The sequence below is a fragment of the Paramisgurnus dabryanus genome, chromosome 15 (genome assembly GCF_030506205.2).
Source record: "Paramisgurnus dabryanus chromosome 15, PD_genome_1.1, whole genome shotgun sequence".
NCBI classification, from domain to species: domain Eukaryota; kingdom Metazoa; phylum Chordata; class Actinopteri; order Cypriniformes; family Cobitidae; genus Paramisgurnus; species Paramisgurnus dabryanus.
In genome coordinates, this window is record NC_133351.1 from 1,469,745 (window position 1) to 1,490,765 (window position 21,021).

The following is a 21,021-nucleotide window of genomic DNA, read 5'->3' on the forward strand; positions in this document are numbered from 1 at the left end:
TTAATTGAATACAGAATTACAGAGCCAAAAAAACACTCCACCCATACGTTTTATGCATAAATATGCACTGTATACCGCCATCAGGTTTAATAGCCTCTCTAATTACACAATAAGGGATGAATCTGCATTAAGAAAATGAAATTTACCATTAAAAGGCTGTTTGATATGTGTTGCTAAGGTTATCCACTAAGACCGTTTCTCAATCCGAAGGCTGTAGCCTCCGAAGGGTCGCATTTCTTATTTCAGAAATGGTCTTATTTCAGAATATTAACTTTGAAATTAACTTTAAAATATTGATTATTATTCTTAGTTAATCGTTAATTGTTGTAATATGCTTATGACTTGCGAATGTAATGCTCAGTTAACTTAAATAAACCAGGCGATGCCGTATGCAGCAGCCTGCCTATGCGAAAGGACTCTGATTCTACCGCTGTTCATTTAACCGTAACTCCTGAAGCATTTGCGCAATCAAAAAGTATGAATTGTTCCTAAAAGACGACAATTGCACTTTTTTGAAATATATGGTTTAATACGGTACTTTCTTGCTTTCCGTCTGCCAATCGCTGCTGTTTGTGGAGAGCTGAAGGGAAAAGCGTTAGGTTCAAGTGCATCGCAGCAGAGAGCAATATTAAAGTCTAAAATATAAAACTGTGTAACACTATAAAGTTCACACGCTGTTGGTGGCTCGTGACTCGACGGCCCGACTGTTTAAGTTTATTTTCAATAAAGCAGCATTGATTTTTGTTCGCTTCTGTGTCCTCTATGTTTCAGAACCTGGCAAATGCTCAGGTAAGCCACGGGCTTATAAATTACCCCGTAAAAGATTTTTGCTTATAAATTTAAGGATTGTTTCTCGCCAAAGCCACAGTAAACAGTCAGATCACAACACCTGAAACAGCTTATGCAGGGTACCCCCAGGATTGTCAAACCTAAATTCAAGGCCTTTTTAAGACCTTTTTAATACCACTTCAAATGAAATTTAATACCTACATCGCGCCCATTCGAGTAGAATAAATCATTTTAAATAACGTAATATAGCTCAAATAATTACTATTTACAAGTGTTTGAACATTCATGACAACATGCCTCTGAAAGGCTGAGTCCAAGGCCCAAACGGCCTAACCCTTATCTTTACCCAACAATAAAAACCAACAATCAAATAGATTTAATAGATTTAAATGTACATTTATTGTAAATTTGAAAATCCCTAAATCAGGGATGGGCAACTGGAGGGCCAGGGGCCACATGTGGCCCTCCTCTTTATCTTGTGCAGCCCGCCACGTTGTAATATGACCATTATGTCGGATAAGGTAATTTATGTTAAAACAATAGCCTTGTTTGATCCATGAAATAAGCTGCAAACCAAACAATAACACCAATTTTAAGGTATTAATTTTTTGCTGTTTAATATAGTTAAGATAATAACAACATCTAATACCACTCATCAGTAATGCTCTGAACAAGAACAATACTGACAAACAAAATTAACCATATTATGGCAAATGAAACAAAAACCCCTCAAACACAACAACAAATTAAAATGTAATGCTATTTTGACCATAAAAAGACAAGAGATCTGTTCACTGCACCAAACAAAAAACTGGACACAAGCTCATATATAGATATATTTCTGTCAATATTTTCTGTTAATCTTTATACAGGACCATACTAAAGTTTTCTAATGCTAACTTAGTGTGACAATGTATGTAGTATGTATTGCAAGTTGATATTATCTAATTAAACAGTAAACAACATATATAATAGCTTTCAAATTTGCGTTATTGTTGCAGCTTATTATTGCATGGATCACACAAGACTATTGTTTAACATATAAATGATCTTCTCCGACATAATGATCATATTAAAACGTGTCTTCTCTACCTAGATTTACTAGAGACGGATTGTGGAACAGAAGATTGTGTGTGTCACTGATTAAATCAAACAACCGATCACAGGTGCTTGGACACCCGTCATTGTCCTGCCCTCACAGTCCCAAAGTCAACTTGATCGAGCAAGTGCGTGTTGTGTTACTGCAAGCGCATAGAGAGAGAGTCGAACGAGCGCTCATCCCACCCTTTACTTTATCATCCCAGCCTTTTTACTTAACTTTTTACTTTGCTCGCGTGACTGCATTTGTGCGCTTTGAACAGAGGTGCGCTCTCGGGAGGACGTTTTTCAGCGCGCGAATAGTGTTCTGCGCGCTCGCTAAGATGCTGTTCCAAACATGGATAGTGTTCTGCGCTCGTATCTATCACTCGCGCGTGGTTTTCGTGCACGTGAGTTTTGTATCTGAATTAACAGCATATAAATCTATTGATCATTTGAAAAATTAAGACCTCCGTGAAAAATTCAAGACTTTGAGGTGAAATTCAATACCTTTTAAGGCCTTAATATGGGAAAATGAAATTCAATGCTTTTTCAAGACTTTTAAGACTCCGCGGGTACCCTGTTATGGCACGATTTGCAAAGGGCGGAACGTTTCTTTTTAGAGACCCACCATCATACACTTTCTGCCTCCGCCATTAAGTTAGTTCTTCAGAGTTTTAAATTACTATTTTATTTTCTGCCGACAACGCTTTTCGGGAATGAAAAGAGGTAAGAAATTTAAGACTCGGGTAAATTAAATTTAAGACCTGGGATAAAAATCTGGGTGTTTTTAAGACTTTTTAAGGCCTTAAATTTAACATTCTGAATTTTAGACTTTTTAAGACCCCGCGGGAACCCTGTCTTTTCTATTATTATTAATAAACCATATCTTTTCCAAAATCTATTGCACTGAATGAGCAAAACTCAAGCTGACTCAAGATTTACAAAACGCAAAGCTGTAATGTAAAGTCCCCTGTCACTAACAGCAAGTAGACTTTTCAATCTGAAATAATGAGTGGATTTAGCTTTTTTAAATCGGCAAGAGAGAAATAGATAGAAAGAGCAGAAGCAGGAAAAGTGCCTATCTAATAGAAATAATAACCATTATAACACCAGTCACATTTATAATCTATAGACCTGCACTGTCTATCATTAATGTTCTATATTATTGTATTTAATAGAGTTTGATAAAAGGGGTAATCTAATTGCTTCATAACAGTTTTTATTTTTGCATAAAGACATCATACATACAACTACATTTAGCTTGTTGTGTTTCTTTTCTTTAAAATTGTATATCTACTTCAATCAGTCACATAGGAAAAAGTAAACTACATTTACATAATGTGAATCGTTTGTTAAAATCAAGAATCGTTTTTGAATCGAAAATCGGGTTTTTTTTAATCGAATCTTGAGCCCAAAAATCGGAATCGAATCGTGAAATTTTCTGAATCGTGCACCCCTAGAAAACATGGACGTGTTTGGTGGCTTTTAAATTCTTCCCTGTTTGGATCTTAATGAATGAAAGGTGCTAGGCTAAATGCTAACATATTCACGCCACAATTCACAACAAATAAAGGCAGGGTGCATGAAAGCCAATGTTTACATTTGAAATCATCTAAACAAACACACCCTTACACTAATAGAATCTGGACCTTTTTTGATAGACCCGCCCCACAAATACGCAACGCAGGAAACGATGTCAGTTAGTAGACATGCTGCTGATTGGCTACAAGTGTGTTTTGGTAGTCGGCCCGACTCCCTTTTCCAAAACTTTATTTTTCAGAAATTGTGCACCCCACCTTTAAGTGCACGCATTGAGAAAATAGAGGTATGTATTAATTCATCTAAGTTGAGGGAAGAACATGGTAAAATATTGAAAAAGGTTTTCCTTTAAGAAAAATAAAAGAACTATGACAGTTCAAATCAGCAACTGTAGTTATAACCTTTCTCAAATAGACATCCTTTTCTGCATTCTTGATGCTCTCTGTCCTCCTCTGTCCCTTGCCCCAGTGAACCATTTTGACAGTGCCTTCTCAGCTTCTTGCTGATTGACCTTGGACATCAGGGCGTTGTCCTTAAGAGCATCTGCAAAACCAAATAAATTTTTAAGATAAAAATATTAAAAATGACACATTTGTTCTTATTACAATGACAGTGTTTGGCATACAGTAGGTATTAAAGGATGGATACTCAAACCGAGCCCGCGGGACCCGATGGTACCCAACGGGCCGGGTTCGAATAGACATTTAGAAATTATGTTCGGGTAAGGCATTGAAGATTTGAAATTTAAAACAGCTTATAATAATATGTAGGTAGCCAATGGGCCTGTTTAAAGCGATAGTTCATCTTAAAATGAAACACGCGCATTCACACATCACCTTCTTATTCATCTAATGTTTAATAGCGGGTTGCGAAACAACTTCATAGGTGCATACTGCTACCTACTGTTTCAGGTGCACGTGAGGGCGTATAACACTATACGGGGCTCTCGTTTCTCTGGGGATAGTGTTGTATTAGAGGTTAAAAATGATATAAATACTGTTCGGTTTCTCGCACAAACCGATCGTTTCGTGTCTTAGGACATGGATATGTCGTGTAGCAGGGTTTTATTTGGATTTGTCTGTGCATGTTTTTTTTCTCTTTCGGATTTTGTTACCATCCACTTATACAACTGACAGACTGAAACTGTTGGAGTTAAAAATCTACATTTGTGTTCTACTGAAGAAATAAAGTCACCTACCTCTTGGATGGCTTGGGGGTGAGCTGATAAACATAAAAGTTTCATTTTAAGATGAACTGTCATCTCCCATTTTCATGTGTGCGGAAATATGTTTATGTTGTTAAGACAAAGCGATTTTTAACTGTGTTGGGCTCAGACATAAATATCGTAATGCCTGTCGGGTTACGGTCGGGTTTGGTTACTGCCCTGTCGAACGTGGCCGGGCTCGGACAGAAAAATGCGGCCCGATCCGCACTCTAGTAGGTATATGCTTATGTTAAACATTATTTTTCCCCACACAGCCATACTAACAAATATTAGGTGTGTTCATCTTGAAGTGGCATTGTATACACTGATTGATGTATGAAATCAAAGTACTGTAAGAAAAATTAGAGAGCCGATCAAACTAGGCATGCACCGATACCACTATTTCCGCTTCCGATACCAGAATTCTGTAACAACACTGCTTATTCAATGTACAATAAACAGTTAATAATAATAATAATAATAATAATAATAACAACAATGTTACTAAATTCTGAACAAAAATGTAATTCAAAATAGTCTTGCATCGTGATGTGCATCGTACCGTGGCCTTGTATCGGGATACGTATCGTATCAGGAAATTGTTGGCAATACACAGCCCTAATAAATACAATGCAATTTTTTATTTTCCACTTTTTATGGAGCAGCAAATCCCTAAAGAAGTGCTGCTTGGCACACTTGACTGCAACTACATTTCTAGTGAGGTAAGAAAGCAGGCCATGATGCATTCTATTGCAGTAGGGAAACTTTATATTCAAGAAACGTTAGCAAAATATTAAATTCTAAATACTTACATGGTATTGAATAACAGCTACTAAGGATCTGAAATAAAAATGACAAAATTATATGAGTTAACAGCTGGCAAATACTCTTAAAGTTCACTAACCAAGTCCATACTATACAGTATGTAGGCTACTATCTTTTTTTCATGTAAAGTTAAGCATAGAAGTGCAACAACAGTCTTGTTATAACGCTGCACCTAATTGCTTCTCTATATCCAAAATGACATTAAAACTTGTAATAGATATCAGTGATCAAACTGAGCAAACAAAATAGTGCTCTTTACAACAAAACATGCAGCCAAACGAAAACGTGATTTCCATAGGAGGGGACAGCCGTCAATATTATGCTTGAGTTAAAATACAGTAATTCGTGTTATCTAATATTATCAAACTAATGTGTCACAAAAAGCACTCACATCTGAACAAACATTACTTTTTAGAGCGAATCAGACGCCAATCGTCGATGGATTTTTCTTCCTGCTGTAATCATGGCTGTGATTCAAGTGAACATTTTAACTTACTTTGTCAGCTCGCGTGCGTTTATCCGGGTCTGACGCACATGTCGCGCGAGCATTTTCTTCTTCGAATACATTTACCGCTTTTGTTTCAGTAGATTGATAGTTCACTTGCATCCACTTCATCTAACACTCCTATTGGCGTGTTTTTAAGTTTCACGACGTTACGAGAGAGAAGTGCTGCAGATGTACAGATGATTCAGATCTTGCAGCGGAACAAATCATTCAAATTGATTCAAACCGTTCAAACAATACCTATTTTAGAATCGACCCGGTACAAAACAGTAATTCCTTTTGTGAAGAATCGACTCGTTCAAAAGAGTCATTCATTCACAAATCAAATGCTTCGGCAAATTATGAAAAAATAACAATAATCTGACGTTCGCATTTCGTACTGCATTAAAATAAAGTGCGTCGTGCAAAACTGAGTGCATGTCATTTTCATTAGAAATATCACCGAGTTACGAGTAAAAGTAAAAATACCCACTTTAACTGTTAAATATATCCTAAAGTGCTTCTTAAGTACATGTAACGTTAACAGAGTAAATGTAGTGTGTTAATACTCTGACAATTTAAAAACAAGATTGATTTTCGCAACCGCGACCGTACGCATTCACCTAACGTTAACGAGCTTCGCCACTGAATAACATCCAAGAAAATTTTAATGTTTGACTACTTGAATATACTTTTTATCAACAGTTTAATGTCATATAATGTAATAAAACAGACCTACTCACCACACTTCGAGCTTGCAGCACTCCAGTGAAGACAGCAAGTAATTAAAATGTACCAGCTCCAACTGGCTCAGCAGAGCAATGCGCATGTCCTTTTTTCTTGGCGCCGTTTTTTTTTTAAATGAATACAACATATGTTGTATTCATTTAATACAACGTTTCTGAATAAATATACCCCAAAACACAATGTGCATATAGCTCTTACGAAAATTAAACATGGTTTTATTGTGGTAAAAGTGTAGTAACATGTTTATTTTTTTGTGTAGGGGAGAGTGGGGTAAAGTGAGACATCGGGTAAAGTGAGACACCCCCTGTATCTAGGCAACGGAACACATTTGTGGTCCTATGACCATTATGTTTTTAAGCCCCTCAAATGTCCCCTTGGCCATGAAGGACAGGACCTCATGCTGCTGTGGTTAACATGTTTTTTTCACAAAAATATATTTTTTGCTTGTAAAAGTAAATTTTCTTGCTGTCAACTTAATCAACTGTTGTGCCAAAGCAAATTGATTCAGGTAGAAAAACTTATATCACACATGTTTATGAACTACCAACATATAAAACCTTGTGTTGATGCTAGCTGAAGATTAGCCTGAATTTCCAAGAGAGAGAGTTTTTTTCCAAAATGTGGTGGTGGGGTAAAGTGAGACAAATGATGTGGGGTAAAGTGAGACACGAGGCACAAGTTCAGTTTAGTCTAAAACATATTTTAATGTAATATTACATTACATATGTTTTATTTTTAATGTTATAAACATTGCAGAAAAACCATTATGCCTAGTCAATACACCAGGAAGACAGCCTGGGGACAAACACCCCTTGAGGAGATGGAGAGTGCAGCTGCTTAGGTCAAGGAAGGAAAGAATTCTCTAATGCTATGTACACACCAAACGCGAGGCATCATGGTACTGTGGGTTCACACCAGACACAAGTTCAACAATTTGCGCAAGTAGATTACATACAAAGTCAATGCAAAGACGCAATCAGACACGTCCTCGCATGTGGCGATGCGAATGACGTGATATGGGTGGCGCGTTTTCCACGAAAACACGCGCTATTCACCGCAAACATGTCTTCGCCCAATTTGAAAATATTCAACTTGAGCGAAAAATTCCATTACACAATGTTAAATCCTGCGAGTAATCTAGATCAAGTAACGCACTGCCCCGCATTTGGTGTGTACGTAGCATTATTCACTCTAGATTACTCACGGGATTTAACATTGTGTCATGCAAATTTTTCTTTCGAGATAAATATTTTCAACTTGGGCGAAGACATGTTTGAGGTGAATAGTGCGTGTTTTCGCGGCAAATGCTCCGCTCATATGGCGTCATTCGCATCGCCCCAGGCGAGGATGCGTCTGATCGTGTCTTTGCATTAACTTTGAATGTAATCTACTTGCACAAATCGTTGAACTCACGTCTGGTGTGAACCCACAGTAAGAGCAGCTACAAGGGATAGAAATATTGATAGATGGTTCTGATTGTCTTTTGCGCTGACCCGCAGACACTAGCTGGCTCTAAGGGTCCTTTGTTCTGACCCCCAGACTGCGTTCTAATCTAACTGGTTCTATATGTCATTTGAATGTTAATTAAAAAAATTTGAATTGTCGGAGCCAATGGTCTACAGTGGGCAGCGCTCCGACATGTGGTGCTTTCACACTTTCTGGGAGTTCGATTCCCGGCTCGTGGTCATTTGCCGATCCAATACCCTTCTCTCCTCCCTGTACTTTCCTGTCCTCTCCAAAACTCACTGTTAAATAAAGGCAAAAACTGGCCAAAAAATATAACTTTTGAATTATGTTATGTTGTATTTGATTTTGGTTCAGAGTTACTGTACTTTCAAGTGTTTAGAAAAATAATGTTCCTAATTGACCAATCCCCTTGATTCTGTTACTAGTCCAACATTAGTTCTGGAATGTGTGGTTGTCAAGCTAGCCGTCAGGATTTTATCTGTTACAATATGTGCTGTTATGGTAGTTTCAGAGTGTAAAAAGTAAGTGGATCAGTTTACCCCGAGCTGGTTCACTTTACCCCCTTGATTTTTCTGGTCTGTCTCAGTTTACCCCTAAGCTGGGGTAAAGTGAGACACAAGACCACTTTTTTTAAAACAATCATATTTTCACTGCTCTTCGTCCTGAATACATTCTGGTAATTTCCATAGCTAGGAAACATCCTGAATTAATTGGAAATGTGTAAATTTGACTGATATATCATTGTAGCTCGCTTAGAGGGGAGCAAATGTAAAAAATGTCTCACTTTACCCCACTCTCCCCTATTGGTTACTATCAGCAAAACCATGGTTTTACTACACTTACCATGGTTTTACTATGGTTTTTTGGTTTTAACTATAGTAAAACCATGGTTAATTTTCTACATGAAAGTATAATAGCCCATTGAAAAAAGAGACAATGGCCTACCTAACGAAAATTAAGCATGTTTTTTGTGGTACAGTAAAATCCCTGCTGAAAAAAAACAGCATCAAACCAGCATGGACCAGCATGGGAATTATGCTGGTCTATGCTGGTTTGATGCTGGTTTAGCTGGTGGTCACCAGCATACCAGCACCAAAACACAACATAAGCATATGGTTTTACTACAGTAACCATGTTTTGTTGTTGCTGTTTAAACTGTAGTAAACCATGTATTTAATTTTCGTAAGAAACTGTAGCCCATAGATCCCAAATAAATAAAATCCAGAAGCCCTGTTCACATGACCTTAGCAAACTGAAGGTAGGAGCATCTGTTTGGAGAGCAGTGGCATCCTGCTTGCAATTCTGCCATTCGCGTAGTGACGGCCGCGTGGTGACTTCTTTTTCGAGGGCGCACGATGCAAATCTCATCACAACGTATGTAGCCTAGTTCCTAGTGGCATGAGTTCAGTGTTAAGTTAGTGTCTTGCAAGTATTTTGTGAGCGCCTCTTTTATTACAAATCCTTTCGATGTGTGTCCAGCAGGCAAGGTGCATGATGCACATGGTTCACATGACGCAACAAACACATATTTTGACATGATGAGCAACACACATGACACCCCAAACACAAATTTTTGAATCCCTCACAAGAAAAGTCACCAGCCACCCCTGCACACCACACCATAGTTGGTCAATGCTCTTCTCATGGACTTGAACTCATGGACTCAGCATGATAGTAGTCTCAGCTTCAACTGTCACGCCCACAGAATGTTGGCTAAACATTGTAAACAACTTCAGTATTGAAGGTCTGTCCAGACTAGCACGATAGAGGCCTTTGGTGTATGGTGATAATTCCCTTAGAATCTATCAAAACATAAAATGAGTTCTACATATGTACAAATCCTCTCAGTATAGCAAATATTGGAGACAATGTAAATAAAAGATTTTTGTGCAGTTTTGACTGTTTAATTTATTAAAATTACACTCAGACATCCCTCCCTACAAAAACTGATTGGGAAGGAAGCTCACCAACAAGCCCCCACAAAAAACATACATTTAAAATAATTTAATCATCAATGTAATTTATATTTTATTTTGTGTTATGTTGTTTATTACTTTAATACGGTTGCTCTTTTAACAGCTTTAAAATATATGTACAATTATGAAGGACACCTTAAACTCCTTTGACCCTATATTTATAAAAAAAGACACATATTTAAAAAAGATAAAAAGGAACAAATAAAGATAGGTTAAATGTTTTTGTTTTGTTCAAAAGCAGAGGGTTTACACAGAGATAAACTTTGATATACTTAAAAAATAAAGTAATTATTGTATTATTTTCCTGGGGTTTTTTTGGACACTCTGTCATTTACTGTACATTGTAAATAAACTACTACTGTACAGTGGTTTACTGAGCTGAAGAGAGAGGTTGATTGTAAGCCTGCCCACAGTGAAAACTGATTGGTCTAGATATCAGAATACATTGAATACGGTCTGTCACTTTCTCACTTTTGCTAATTATGTCAGATCGCTTTAGACTTGCAGGAAAATTTTAACCTGAGCCTGAACCTAACTAATTTTTGTAATGTTTTATCATCATATTACAAATAACATTTTAAATGCACTAATACCCATGCAAGCTTTGGGTAAAAAATGCAAGGCTTCTGTTACATTGATGCCGCCGCCTTTACTTAGAAGTTACCCTGCAGTCCTTTGGGACTTCATAAACTATTAGGCTACATGTCTTGCTTTTAGCGTCACCATGGTTTGCGAAGTAAGACAGTCTGAAAACATAGGTATAAACCTTTCAGGATCCCTGTTTAAAAAAGGGCATGAAATGACAATTACATATGTGTGGAGTCTGTATGGGACTGATTTTGGTCCGATATGATTTGACAGAAAGGGTCCCATAAGTGTTTCCTTATTTAGAATCCATATACGGGAATGATTGTGTTTGCCCATGTTGTACCCATATGGTTTGGCCAAAAGGGCCCCATATGTGTTTCCTAATTCAAAACACATATGCAGGTGACCTATGTGGGTCCCACTTCGGGCCCATATAAGGAGCCTATATGGGAATAATTGTGTTTGCCCATGTTGGACCCATATGGTTTGGCCGAAAGGGTCCCATATGTGTTTCCTAATTCAAAACACATACAGATGGACATATATGGGTCCCACTTCGGACCCATATAAGGAACTTATATGGGGATAATTGTGTTTGCCCATGTTGTACCCATATGGTTTGGCCAATATGGTCCCATATGTGTTTCCTTATTCAAAACACATATACAGGTGACCTATGTGGGACCCACTCCTGACCCATATAAGGAGCCTATATGGGGATAATTGTGTTTGCCCATGTTGTACCCATATGGTTTGGCTGAAAGGGTCCCATATGTGTTTCTTTATTCAAAACACATAAAGGTGGACATATATGGGTCCCACTTCGGACCCATATAAGGAACTTATATGGGGATAATTGTGTTTGCCCATGTTGTACCCATATGGTTTGGCCCAAAGGGTCCCATATGTGTTTCCTTATTCAAAACACATATACAGGTGACCTATGTGGGACCCACTTCTCACCCATATAAGGAGCCTATATGGGGATAACTGTGTTTGCCCATGTTGTACCCATATGGTTTGGCCAAAAGGGCCCCATATGTGTTTCCTTATTCAAAACACATATACAGGTGACCTATGTGGGTCCCACTTCGGGCCCATATAAGGAGCCTATATGGGAATAATTGTGTTTGCCCATGTTGTACCCATATGGTTTGTCCAAAAGGGTCCCATATGTGTTTCCTAATTCAAAACACATACAGATGGACATATATGGGTCCCACTTCGGACCCATATAAGGAACTTATATGGGGATAATTGTGTTTGCCCATGTTGTACCCATATGGTTTGGCCAATATGGTCCCATATGTGTTTCTTTATTCAAAACACATATACAGGTGACCTATGTGGGACCCACTCCTGACCCATATAAGGAGCCTATATGGGGATAATTGTGTTTGCCCATGTTGTACGCATATGGTTTGGCCAATAGGGTCCCATGTGTGTTTCCTTATACAAAACACATATACAGGTGACCTATGTGGGACCCACTTCTGACCCATATAAGGAGCCTATATGGGGATAATTGTGTTTGACCATGTTGAAAATATATGGTTTGGCCAAAAGGGTCCCATATGTGTTTCCTTATTCAAAACACATATACAGGTGACCTATGTGGGACCCACTTCTGACCCATATAAGGAGCCTTTATGGGAATATTTGTGTTTGCCCATGTTGTACCCATATGGTTTGGCCAATAGGGTCCCATATCTGTTTCCTTATTCAAAACACATATGCAGGTGACCTATGTGGGACCCACTTCGGGCCCATATAAGGAGCCTATATGGGGATAATTGTGTTTGCCCATGTTGTACCCATATGGTTTGGCCAATATGGTCCCATATGTGTTTCCTTATTCAAAACACATATACAGGTGACCTATGTGGGACCCACTTCTGACCCATATAAGGAACTTATATGGGGATAATTGTGTTTGCCCATGTTGTACCCATATGGTTCGGCCAATATGGTCCCATATGTGTTTCCTTATTCAAAACACATATACAGGTGACCTATGTGGGACCCACTTCTGACCCATATAAGGAGCCTATATTGGAATATTTGTGTTTGCCCATGTTGTACCCATATGGTTTGGCCAATAGGGTCCCATATGTGTTTCCTTATTCAAAACACATATACAGGTGACCTATGTGGGACCCACTTCTGACCCATATAAGGAGCCTATATGGGAATAATTGTGTTTGCCCATGTTGTACCCATATGGTTTGTCCAAAAGGGTCCCATATGTGTTTCCTAATTCAAAACACATATGCAGGTGACCTATGTGGGTCCCACTTCTGACCCATATAAGGAACCTATATGGGAATTATTGTGTTTGACCATGTTGAAAATATATGGTTTGGCCAAAAGGGTCCCATATGTGTTTCCTTATTCAAAACACATATACAGGTGACCTATGTGGGTCCCACTTTGGACCCATATAAGGAACCTATATGGGAAAAATTGTGTTTGCCCATGTTGGACCCATATGGTTTGGCCCAAAGGGTCCCATATGTGTTTCCTTATTCAAAACACATATACATGTGACCTATGTGGGACCCACTTCTGACCCATATAAGGAGCCTATATGGGAATATTTGTGTTTGCCCATGTTGTACCCATATGGTTTGGCCAATAGGGTCCCATATGTGTTTCCTTATTCAAAACACATATACAGGTGACCTATGTGGGACCCACTTCTCACCCATATAAGGAGCCTATATGGGAATATTTGTGTTTGCCCATGTTGCACCCATATGGTTTGGCCAAAAGGGTCCCATATGTGTTTCCTTATTCAAAACACATACAGAGGGACATATATGGGTCCCACTTCGGACCCATATAAGGAACTTATATGGGGATAATTGTGTTTGCCCATGTTGTACCCATATGGTTTGGCCAATATGGTCCCATATGTGTTTCCTTATTCAAAACACATATACAGGTGACCTATGTGGGACCCACTTCTGACCCATATAAGGAGCCTATATGGGGATAATTGTGTTTGCCCATGTTGTACCCATATGGTTTGGCCAAAAGGGCCCCATATGTGTTTCCTTATTCAAAACACATATACAGGTGACCTTTGTGGGTCCCACTTCGGGCCCATATAAGGAGCCTATATGGGAATAATTGTGTTTGCCCATGTTGTACCCATATGGTTTGTCCAAAAGGGTCTCATATGTGTTTCCTAATTCAAAACACATATGCAGGTGACCTATGTGGGTCCCACTTCGGGCCCATATAAAGAACCTATATGGGAATAATTGTGTTTGCCCATGTTGGACCCATATGGTTTGGCCAAAAGGGTCCCATATGTGTTTTCTTATGCAAAACACATATACTTATGACTTATGTGGGTCCGACCTTGGACCTATATAAGAAACCTATATGGGAATAATTGTGTTTGCCCATGTTGGACCCATATGGTTTGACCAAAAGGGTCCCATTTGTGTTTCCTTATTCAAATCACATATACTTATAACCTATGTGGGTCCCACTTTGGACCCATATAAGGAGCCTATATGGGAATGATTGTGTTAGCCCATTTAAGACCCATATTGGTTGGCCAAGAGTGCCCCATATGTGTTTCCTATTATGAGCCCATGCCCTCATTACCCATTAACATCCCAATTGGGACCCATATAGGGAGCCTATGTTTTTTAACCCATGTGGGGCCTACTACACTCACCCAAGTGAGTCCCATATAAGATGCCCATAATAGGACCATGCCCACTTGGTACCCATGTAGCCCAAGTAAAACCCATGTGGGGCCCACATATACATGTTGGCTGGGTGTATGCATTACTAGCTTAAGATGCATTGGTATGAATTTCACATTAGTATGCACACATATTTCATTCATTCAGGTATTTGCTTAAACATCCAATAGTATATGTATATGCATGCTTTTATTTATGTATTTAGTGAATTATTTAAGTGAATTATGATTTATTCGCTGTGACCTCTTATAGCTTTTAGCGTTTACAATGATAATTCACTTGCTAATGTGCCACAAACAAAATTTTAAGATTTACGGCTTCTAATTTGGCAAATGTAGTTGTTCTTTATCATATGGTGTCAAACCTGCATCGGGTGCTCAGTGATCAGATGGGAACATACGTGATCCCATTGGAACATAATCCTCAGTGTATTTTCCTCTTTTTGCTCATTATTCACACAAAATCACACTTTCTGAGCGCTTACAACAATATGTCAGGTTAGTGCAGATCTCTCACGGGTACAGCGCTCCTGCGTGTCAGACTCGGTCTCATTTTTGCCATTCATTGAATCATTTCTTGCAGCTCCCTATGAAAGCATCATCAATCTTGTTTCGTCTGATCTAATGTGCTGTCAGCTGCTCCATGTCCCTTTGTCCCTGCTCATAATTTAACCACTAATATGTTTTTCATAATGTCCTCCAGGCATGTGAGAAGTATGGAGGTCATTATAGTTTGCAGTCAGTTCCTTTAGTCAGATGTGACCATTGAGATTTTGACTGAGAAGGTTGCCATGCAGTATCCTTTATATATTTTATTGAAAGAATAATTCACTTAGAAATGAACATTTAATCATGTACTCATTTTCATGTTGTTTCACACCTGTAGGTAGCTAATAATTTTTTCTGTGAAATGCAAAAAGGTTGTTCTTTACTTAAAAAAATGTCCCAATTAAATTTCATTGAATGTAAAAGAACTGCCAGATATTTGTTTTGGGGTGAACTATTCCTTTAAAAGAAAGTGCAATAAAAGTCTTCAGCATTTCAGTGTGTTTTAGGCAATTACATAAGAAGGGTTAACCATGATTACTAAGGGTTAATATCTGATCACGAGTCGAGTATTTGGCATTCACCCAAACTGTGGAAATATTTCCCAGGCCTTATATGAAAGGACCCTTTTTTCATATAGGTTATGTACCAGACAAAGCATGTTTCATCTTTTCACATATGCTCTCCCTCATAAGACCCTTTATAACACTTTATAAGTCATTATTAACAACAGAGGGGCTGTCAGAGGGAGTTCACAGGGAGAGAAGCAGCATCTTGTCAACTATGGAGGTGGTATTTACATTTATATTTTACATTTATACCAGCATGTCTTTAAATACCAGCTTAAACCTTATATAGCATCAGTTACAGAGGACACACATTATAGCCTATCTGACAGTAAAAAAAAAACATTTATATCTGATCTCTTAAGTTGTGCATATAGGCTCTATGCATGCACTGAATCACACAACTTAATATTTGCAATAATATTGACAATAACTTAATATCTGCTTCAATGTGGTGCCCGCACAGAGTCTGTGAGGTGCCCACCAAAGCACATTCTATTAATAGTTTAAACAATGATAAAACATATCAACAAGTAAAATAAAATAAGTAAAACAACATTTTTTCAGTAGACTATATCAAAAAGATTGGAGACCCCTGGCATAGACTTTCACCGGCGGTCTAATACACAACTGAACATTTGTTGGCATCTGTTTCTTGAACAAATAAAACTCTGAAAATTATAAATCTTTTGTAGTGATGTGATTGACAAGCTGGTTCTTCTTGACCAATGACTTTAAAAGTTGTTACATTTCCATGACTTTTAAGTTTAATAAAAGCTCTGATTAACTGTTTTACATCAGGTAATTTGTAATACATGCATGTACTTTTTCTAAAACATTTTTTTATTGAACAACAACATTGAGTACATAAAAATGTAGTAATTATATACACATTACATAAATGTAACATCTGTATATCAAACTGTGACTTATCAATGTAAATTGAAAAAAACACATTTAACTATTAATGTCAATAGCTTAAAGAAAAACTAAAACATGCATGTAGAGAAGCTCAGGGTTTGATTTTGCTGACGTCATACACACGTTGTTCTGGGTTATATCACATTCCAGTTTAAACTGAGCGAACAGTGACTGAACTCTGGAGAAGTTATTGCGCACTGGGCTTCACGTGCCATCAGCTCGCCATCACTGCGCGCTCACCACGAAGCCTAGTGATTGTCCAACAGATGTCAGAATACGCGATGCTTTGCGTTTCAAGACTGGCAGGTATGAGTTTTGTCTAACGGTGTGTGGAAGATACGGATGCGCAACGAGCATCAGCACATTTCAGAGATGTTGCGCGTGTTTGCCGGTGTGTGTTTTCTCTCGGTTCTGCGGTTCTCGGTTGCGCTGGATTTACTGGCGGTGAACTGCAGTCAGGTGAAGGACGCGTACACATCTCTGGGTTACAGCTCGACCGATGTGCCAAGCGAGGAGATTCCAGGTACCAAGTTTAATTCATCTGCCTTAACGCTCTTAAATCGATGCCACACTGTTTTGGGGTCCCAAGAGAACGGTTTCATAGTCCGCAGAACAGCTCCACAGAAACATTTCTTTTAAAGAGTGGATGCATTATAACATAGACTGTAGCTATAGTGAAAGTTACAAGGACTTTATTTCTTTAACTTAAGACATTTTCTTTATTATTACAGTATTTTAAACAAATGTATACTCTATAAGTGACTTTTACAAATATACATTCAGACTCTATGACACTTGGTCCATATAGTGTGACAACATGCCCCGCAGTAGAGGTCCACTCCTGAGCTATAAACAAGACAATGTTCAGTGGCTGTTTTGGAGTAAGGTTTGTGTTTAATATAGAAATTGACCTGCATGAGTTACCCTGAAAATTGTCACTGGAGTGTGACAACTAGCCCCTGTCTCTCCCCTACAATGGCCTGGATATAAGCTATTGTATAAATATTGGTCATAAAATATCTAAGCTGCTAATTTTATTTAAATAATCTTTTTTAAATAGATGTAATGTTATTTTTTGCCATATGCAGAAATGTGCAAAAATAGGCTTATTGTTGCAGCTCAGACTGCTCTGGCATGTTCAGTCATTAAAACTGTGTTATTAAAACTGTCTAGACTGAAAATTGACAAGTAGCCCTGATTACATAGCGCTGGTGTTGTTTTAGAAACGGTTTTATCATGTTTCACAAGTGTGAACTGTCGAAGCAGGAAACAGAAACTAGGTGTCAAACAAAAATCTTTAGAGACGGATGTGATTTCTTAAAGTAAAAAAGCTGCAGGTGGCTTTTAATCCCTTGAGTAGGATTTAAGAAAATAGCAGGAACCGATAGAGAAAACAAAATGGAGACATACTAATAATTCTGACATGTTTACACATTTAGATAACACCTTTCTACTTAATTTGGTTCATTAATATTGACTCTGCTGCTAAATGGCACCATTTGGTGCATCTCTGAAGAATACTGAAAAGAAACAACAGTGTTCACACAAGTAACTAACCCATTTAATTCATTGTTGTATAATAATTTCTTAAGTGAGACAGAGACATCTAAATCACTGTACGTGCTACTGTGGTAGACTTTTGAATTAGTGGTGCAAAATGTCATGGGTTTAAACTCAGGGAGCATAAATACTGATAAAAATTCAGCAATGCACTATAAGTCTCTTTGGATAAAAGCATCTGCCAAATGAATGCATAAAAATGTAAACAAAAAAAAAAGTATAACGTTGTGTTGGTAAATGCAAACCCTTTCTTTTCATCCTTTTTGTTTGGTATTTGCTAATGACAAAAACTCTCAGGAGTCCTTAGAGTTAAATGTTATTTTAGTGACTGATAGTGAATAGCTTTCATTTTTGCATTTTAAGGGACCGTCACCACAGTAGCAGCCGGTGACTACATTTGCTGGACAGATGCTTTTCAAGGGTGCATAATGCGAAGCTCGTCAAATGTATGTAGCACGTCATGTGTGGTTCGTCATTTCAAAATGTGTCAAATACGTGTCTGCTGCAGACGCTTCAAAGGGGTTTATGATAAAAGAGAGGCTCACGTTTGCCAGATACTCGCTTAATCTTATGTGTAGTCAGAGTTTAGAGTTAAGGGTGTGTCTTGCGAGTATTTTGTGAACATGAGCGTCTCTTTTATCATAAAACCCCTTTGACGTGTGTGCAACAGGCACTTATTTTGAAATGACGCATGATGCACATGGTTCACATTAGAGCGGGGCGATAAAATGATAGATATGTATCGTCAATACACCTTTATTTATAACGATAGAAAAAAAATGTTCAATATGACACCTGTTAATGCGTTGCTTAAACTGCATTGGACTACACAGCCTATTATTTGCCCTGATAAAGGAGCGTGCTGTGAAAGTGTTGCTGTGGGGTTTGGTTTTGCCTTCGCCATAACAGGCAGAAAAGCACGAAAACTTATAAAAATGACTGCTGTGGTCGAGGAGATTGTCAATAATAAAAGGAAATGTTAGCTCGCCACTGTGGCAGTTCTTTGTTTTTTTGCATCTGTCTAGCATCGAAACGATGATGTGTAAGCTGGGCATACTTGTGGGTCAGGTATACGCACGCAGCTTTCAAAGTATACTCATTGCAGCTACGTGCGTTGTTCGACACGTACACAATACAAATTATTTCTTATTCAAATTATTTCTCTACCAGGCCGTACTGATTTGGCGACACTTACTGTACATTACAAAATGTAGGTGAAGAAAAGTAGCTGATCCACTATTGCAAACAAAGTTTAAAACAAACAAAAAGAAACAAAAGAACATCAAACATTATGGTGAGGAAAATGCTCCAAAGAGAGCATTTATAGAGTTTATTTAACACCAGTTTAATGAAAGATAATACAAAAATGTATATATCAAAGTTAAATTGTTTATTGTTTGCCTTAGTAAAGTGTGTAAATAAAACATAGTGGTTAAATTAAAACTTTTCTACTAAAAGCTTAATTTAATGTATATAAAAATGTACAATCAATAATTATCGCTATCGAATGATATAACGCGTTATATTGATGATAAACATTTTAGCTCTAGTTCACATTATGAACACATATTGAATTCGTGCCCCTCGGAGGAGAAGTCACCGGCCGCCACTGCGTCAACATCTGAACCCAAAAACCTTGTAGTCCACATCAACAGACATCAGACCTCCAGTATCTGCTGGTTTGTCGACAGGGCTAAATGTGTCCTCCTGAGGCTCTCAACAACTCTCCCCCATATTTAAATCAATGTTACGAGGGTTTCATTGCACGCCAGACTCACTGCAGACCACTGACTGAAAGCTGAATGTGTGGAAACAAACTACTGCTCGTGTTGAAGTGTGAATGTGTTTTCAGCTCTATGAAAGAGTTTTCTTTTAACAAAAATATCTAAATAACATTAAAAATAAAGTTTCTTCACCGTATAAGAACCCTTCAGTCAAAAGAGCTTAAATGAACCCTTTCTTTCATAATGTAAAGAATTGTATTTGAAACAGAATGGTTCTTCAGATCTTCAAGGTTCTTTATTAAACCATACAGAATAAAATGGCGTAAATCACCTTTATTTTTAAGATTGTGTGACATACACGCTGCTGAATTTGTGTCATCTGGTGCTGCTCTCAGCTGAATCCTGCCATTTCTCGCCCGCCTCAGAGGTCAACCAAAAGACTGAAATAACACTGTTGACATTTTGTGACCTCCTTGACATCATGATCAAAGATAGAAGGGTTGTTGACGGGTGAGAGGTTTTTGGGTTGAAGTGTGCGGCATCACAAATCACAAGATGAAGCATCATTTATTAACAAGATCAAGCTGACATCATTTGGACCATGAGAGAAGCCAGTAAGAGTACTGAATACAGTGTCATTAAGTGTCATTTATTCACCCATATCAATTCAAAAACACATGCTGATATTTATTTTTTTGGTAGATAAGCTCATTTTTGAAGCTTTGCTGGATTTAAAAACTTTCTATGTGACAGAGGAGAGCAGTTTAGACATTGGATGTCATTTTTTGTGCATTAAACAAGGTTAAAACACCACGAGAAAGAAGTAAATGAGAGGGATTGTGAGATAAACAGGATCTTAGTAGTTTAAAACCCCTTGAATGTAGATGCTTGTCTTTGTGTGTGATGGGTCTCTAATAATGATGAGAGGTTTTGTGCATTGATTGACAATCAGGTTGATTGTGACAAAGTGTGCTTGAACTCAGTGGTATTCAATCCTAGTCCTGCATCTGACAGATTCGGTTCGAGTCAGTGAAATAAAACAGTTCTCTGTTAACAATGTTTTTCCACTTTTGTTTTAAGCTTAATTAACAAAATGAACCTTTATTATGGTTATTGCATTGTAAAAGTTAAATAAATAATAAAATATAATGACTGGTGGTGACTCTCCTACCAACAAGAGTGGTGCTTCATTACAATTGAGCTGAAAATGTAAAAGGTTGTTGAAGAATTGGAAAAAATTGAAATTGATCACAAATTATCCAGATCCCCTCTTGGTTTTAAATT

At 37.9% G+C, this 21,021-nt stretch overlaps 1 protein-coding gene and 1 long non-coding RNA gene across 3 annotated transcripts in view; one reads left to right on the forward strand and one right to left on the reverse strand.

Annotated features, from left to right (window-relative positions):
• Nucleotides 1-3,093: 3,093 nt before the first annotated feature.
• On the reverse strand, nt 3,094-6,826 carry LOC135733105 (uncharacterized). 2 transcript variants are annotated; one of them, XR_010526893.2, is made up of 3 exons: nt 6,665-6,826; nt 5,425-5,452; nt 3,094-3,951 (listed from the first exon to the last, which is right to left on the reverse strand). It is a non-coding gene; the product is annotated as an uncharacterized lncRNA (long non-coding RNA). The 2 variants fall into 2 exon arrangements; XR_012335159.1 differs by lacking the exon at nt 6,665-6,826 and adding an exon at nt 5,934-6,653.
• A 9,815-nt stretch (nt 6,827-16,641) lies between these two features.
• gpc6b (glypican 6b) overlaps nt 16,642-21,021 on the forward strand; it is a 36,216-nt gene continuing 31,836 nt past the window's right edge. Inside the window, exon 1 of the mRNA XM_065252376.1 lies at nt 16,642-16,976. Coding sequence (XP_065108448.1) covers nt 16,796-16,976 — 181 coding nt within the window. The 5' untranslated portion in view covers nt 16,642-16,795. The remainder of the gene's footprint in view (nt 16,977-21,021) is intronic.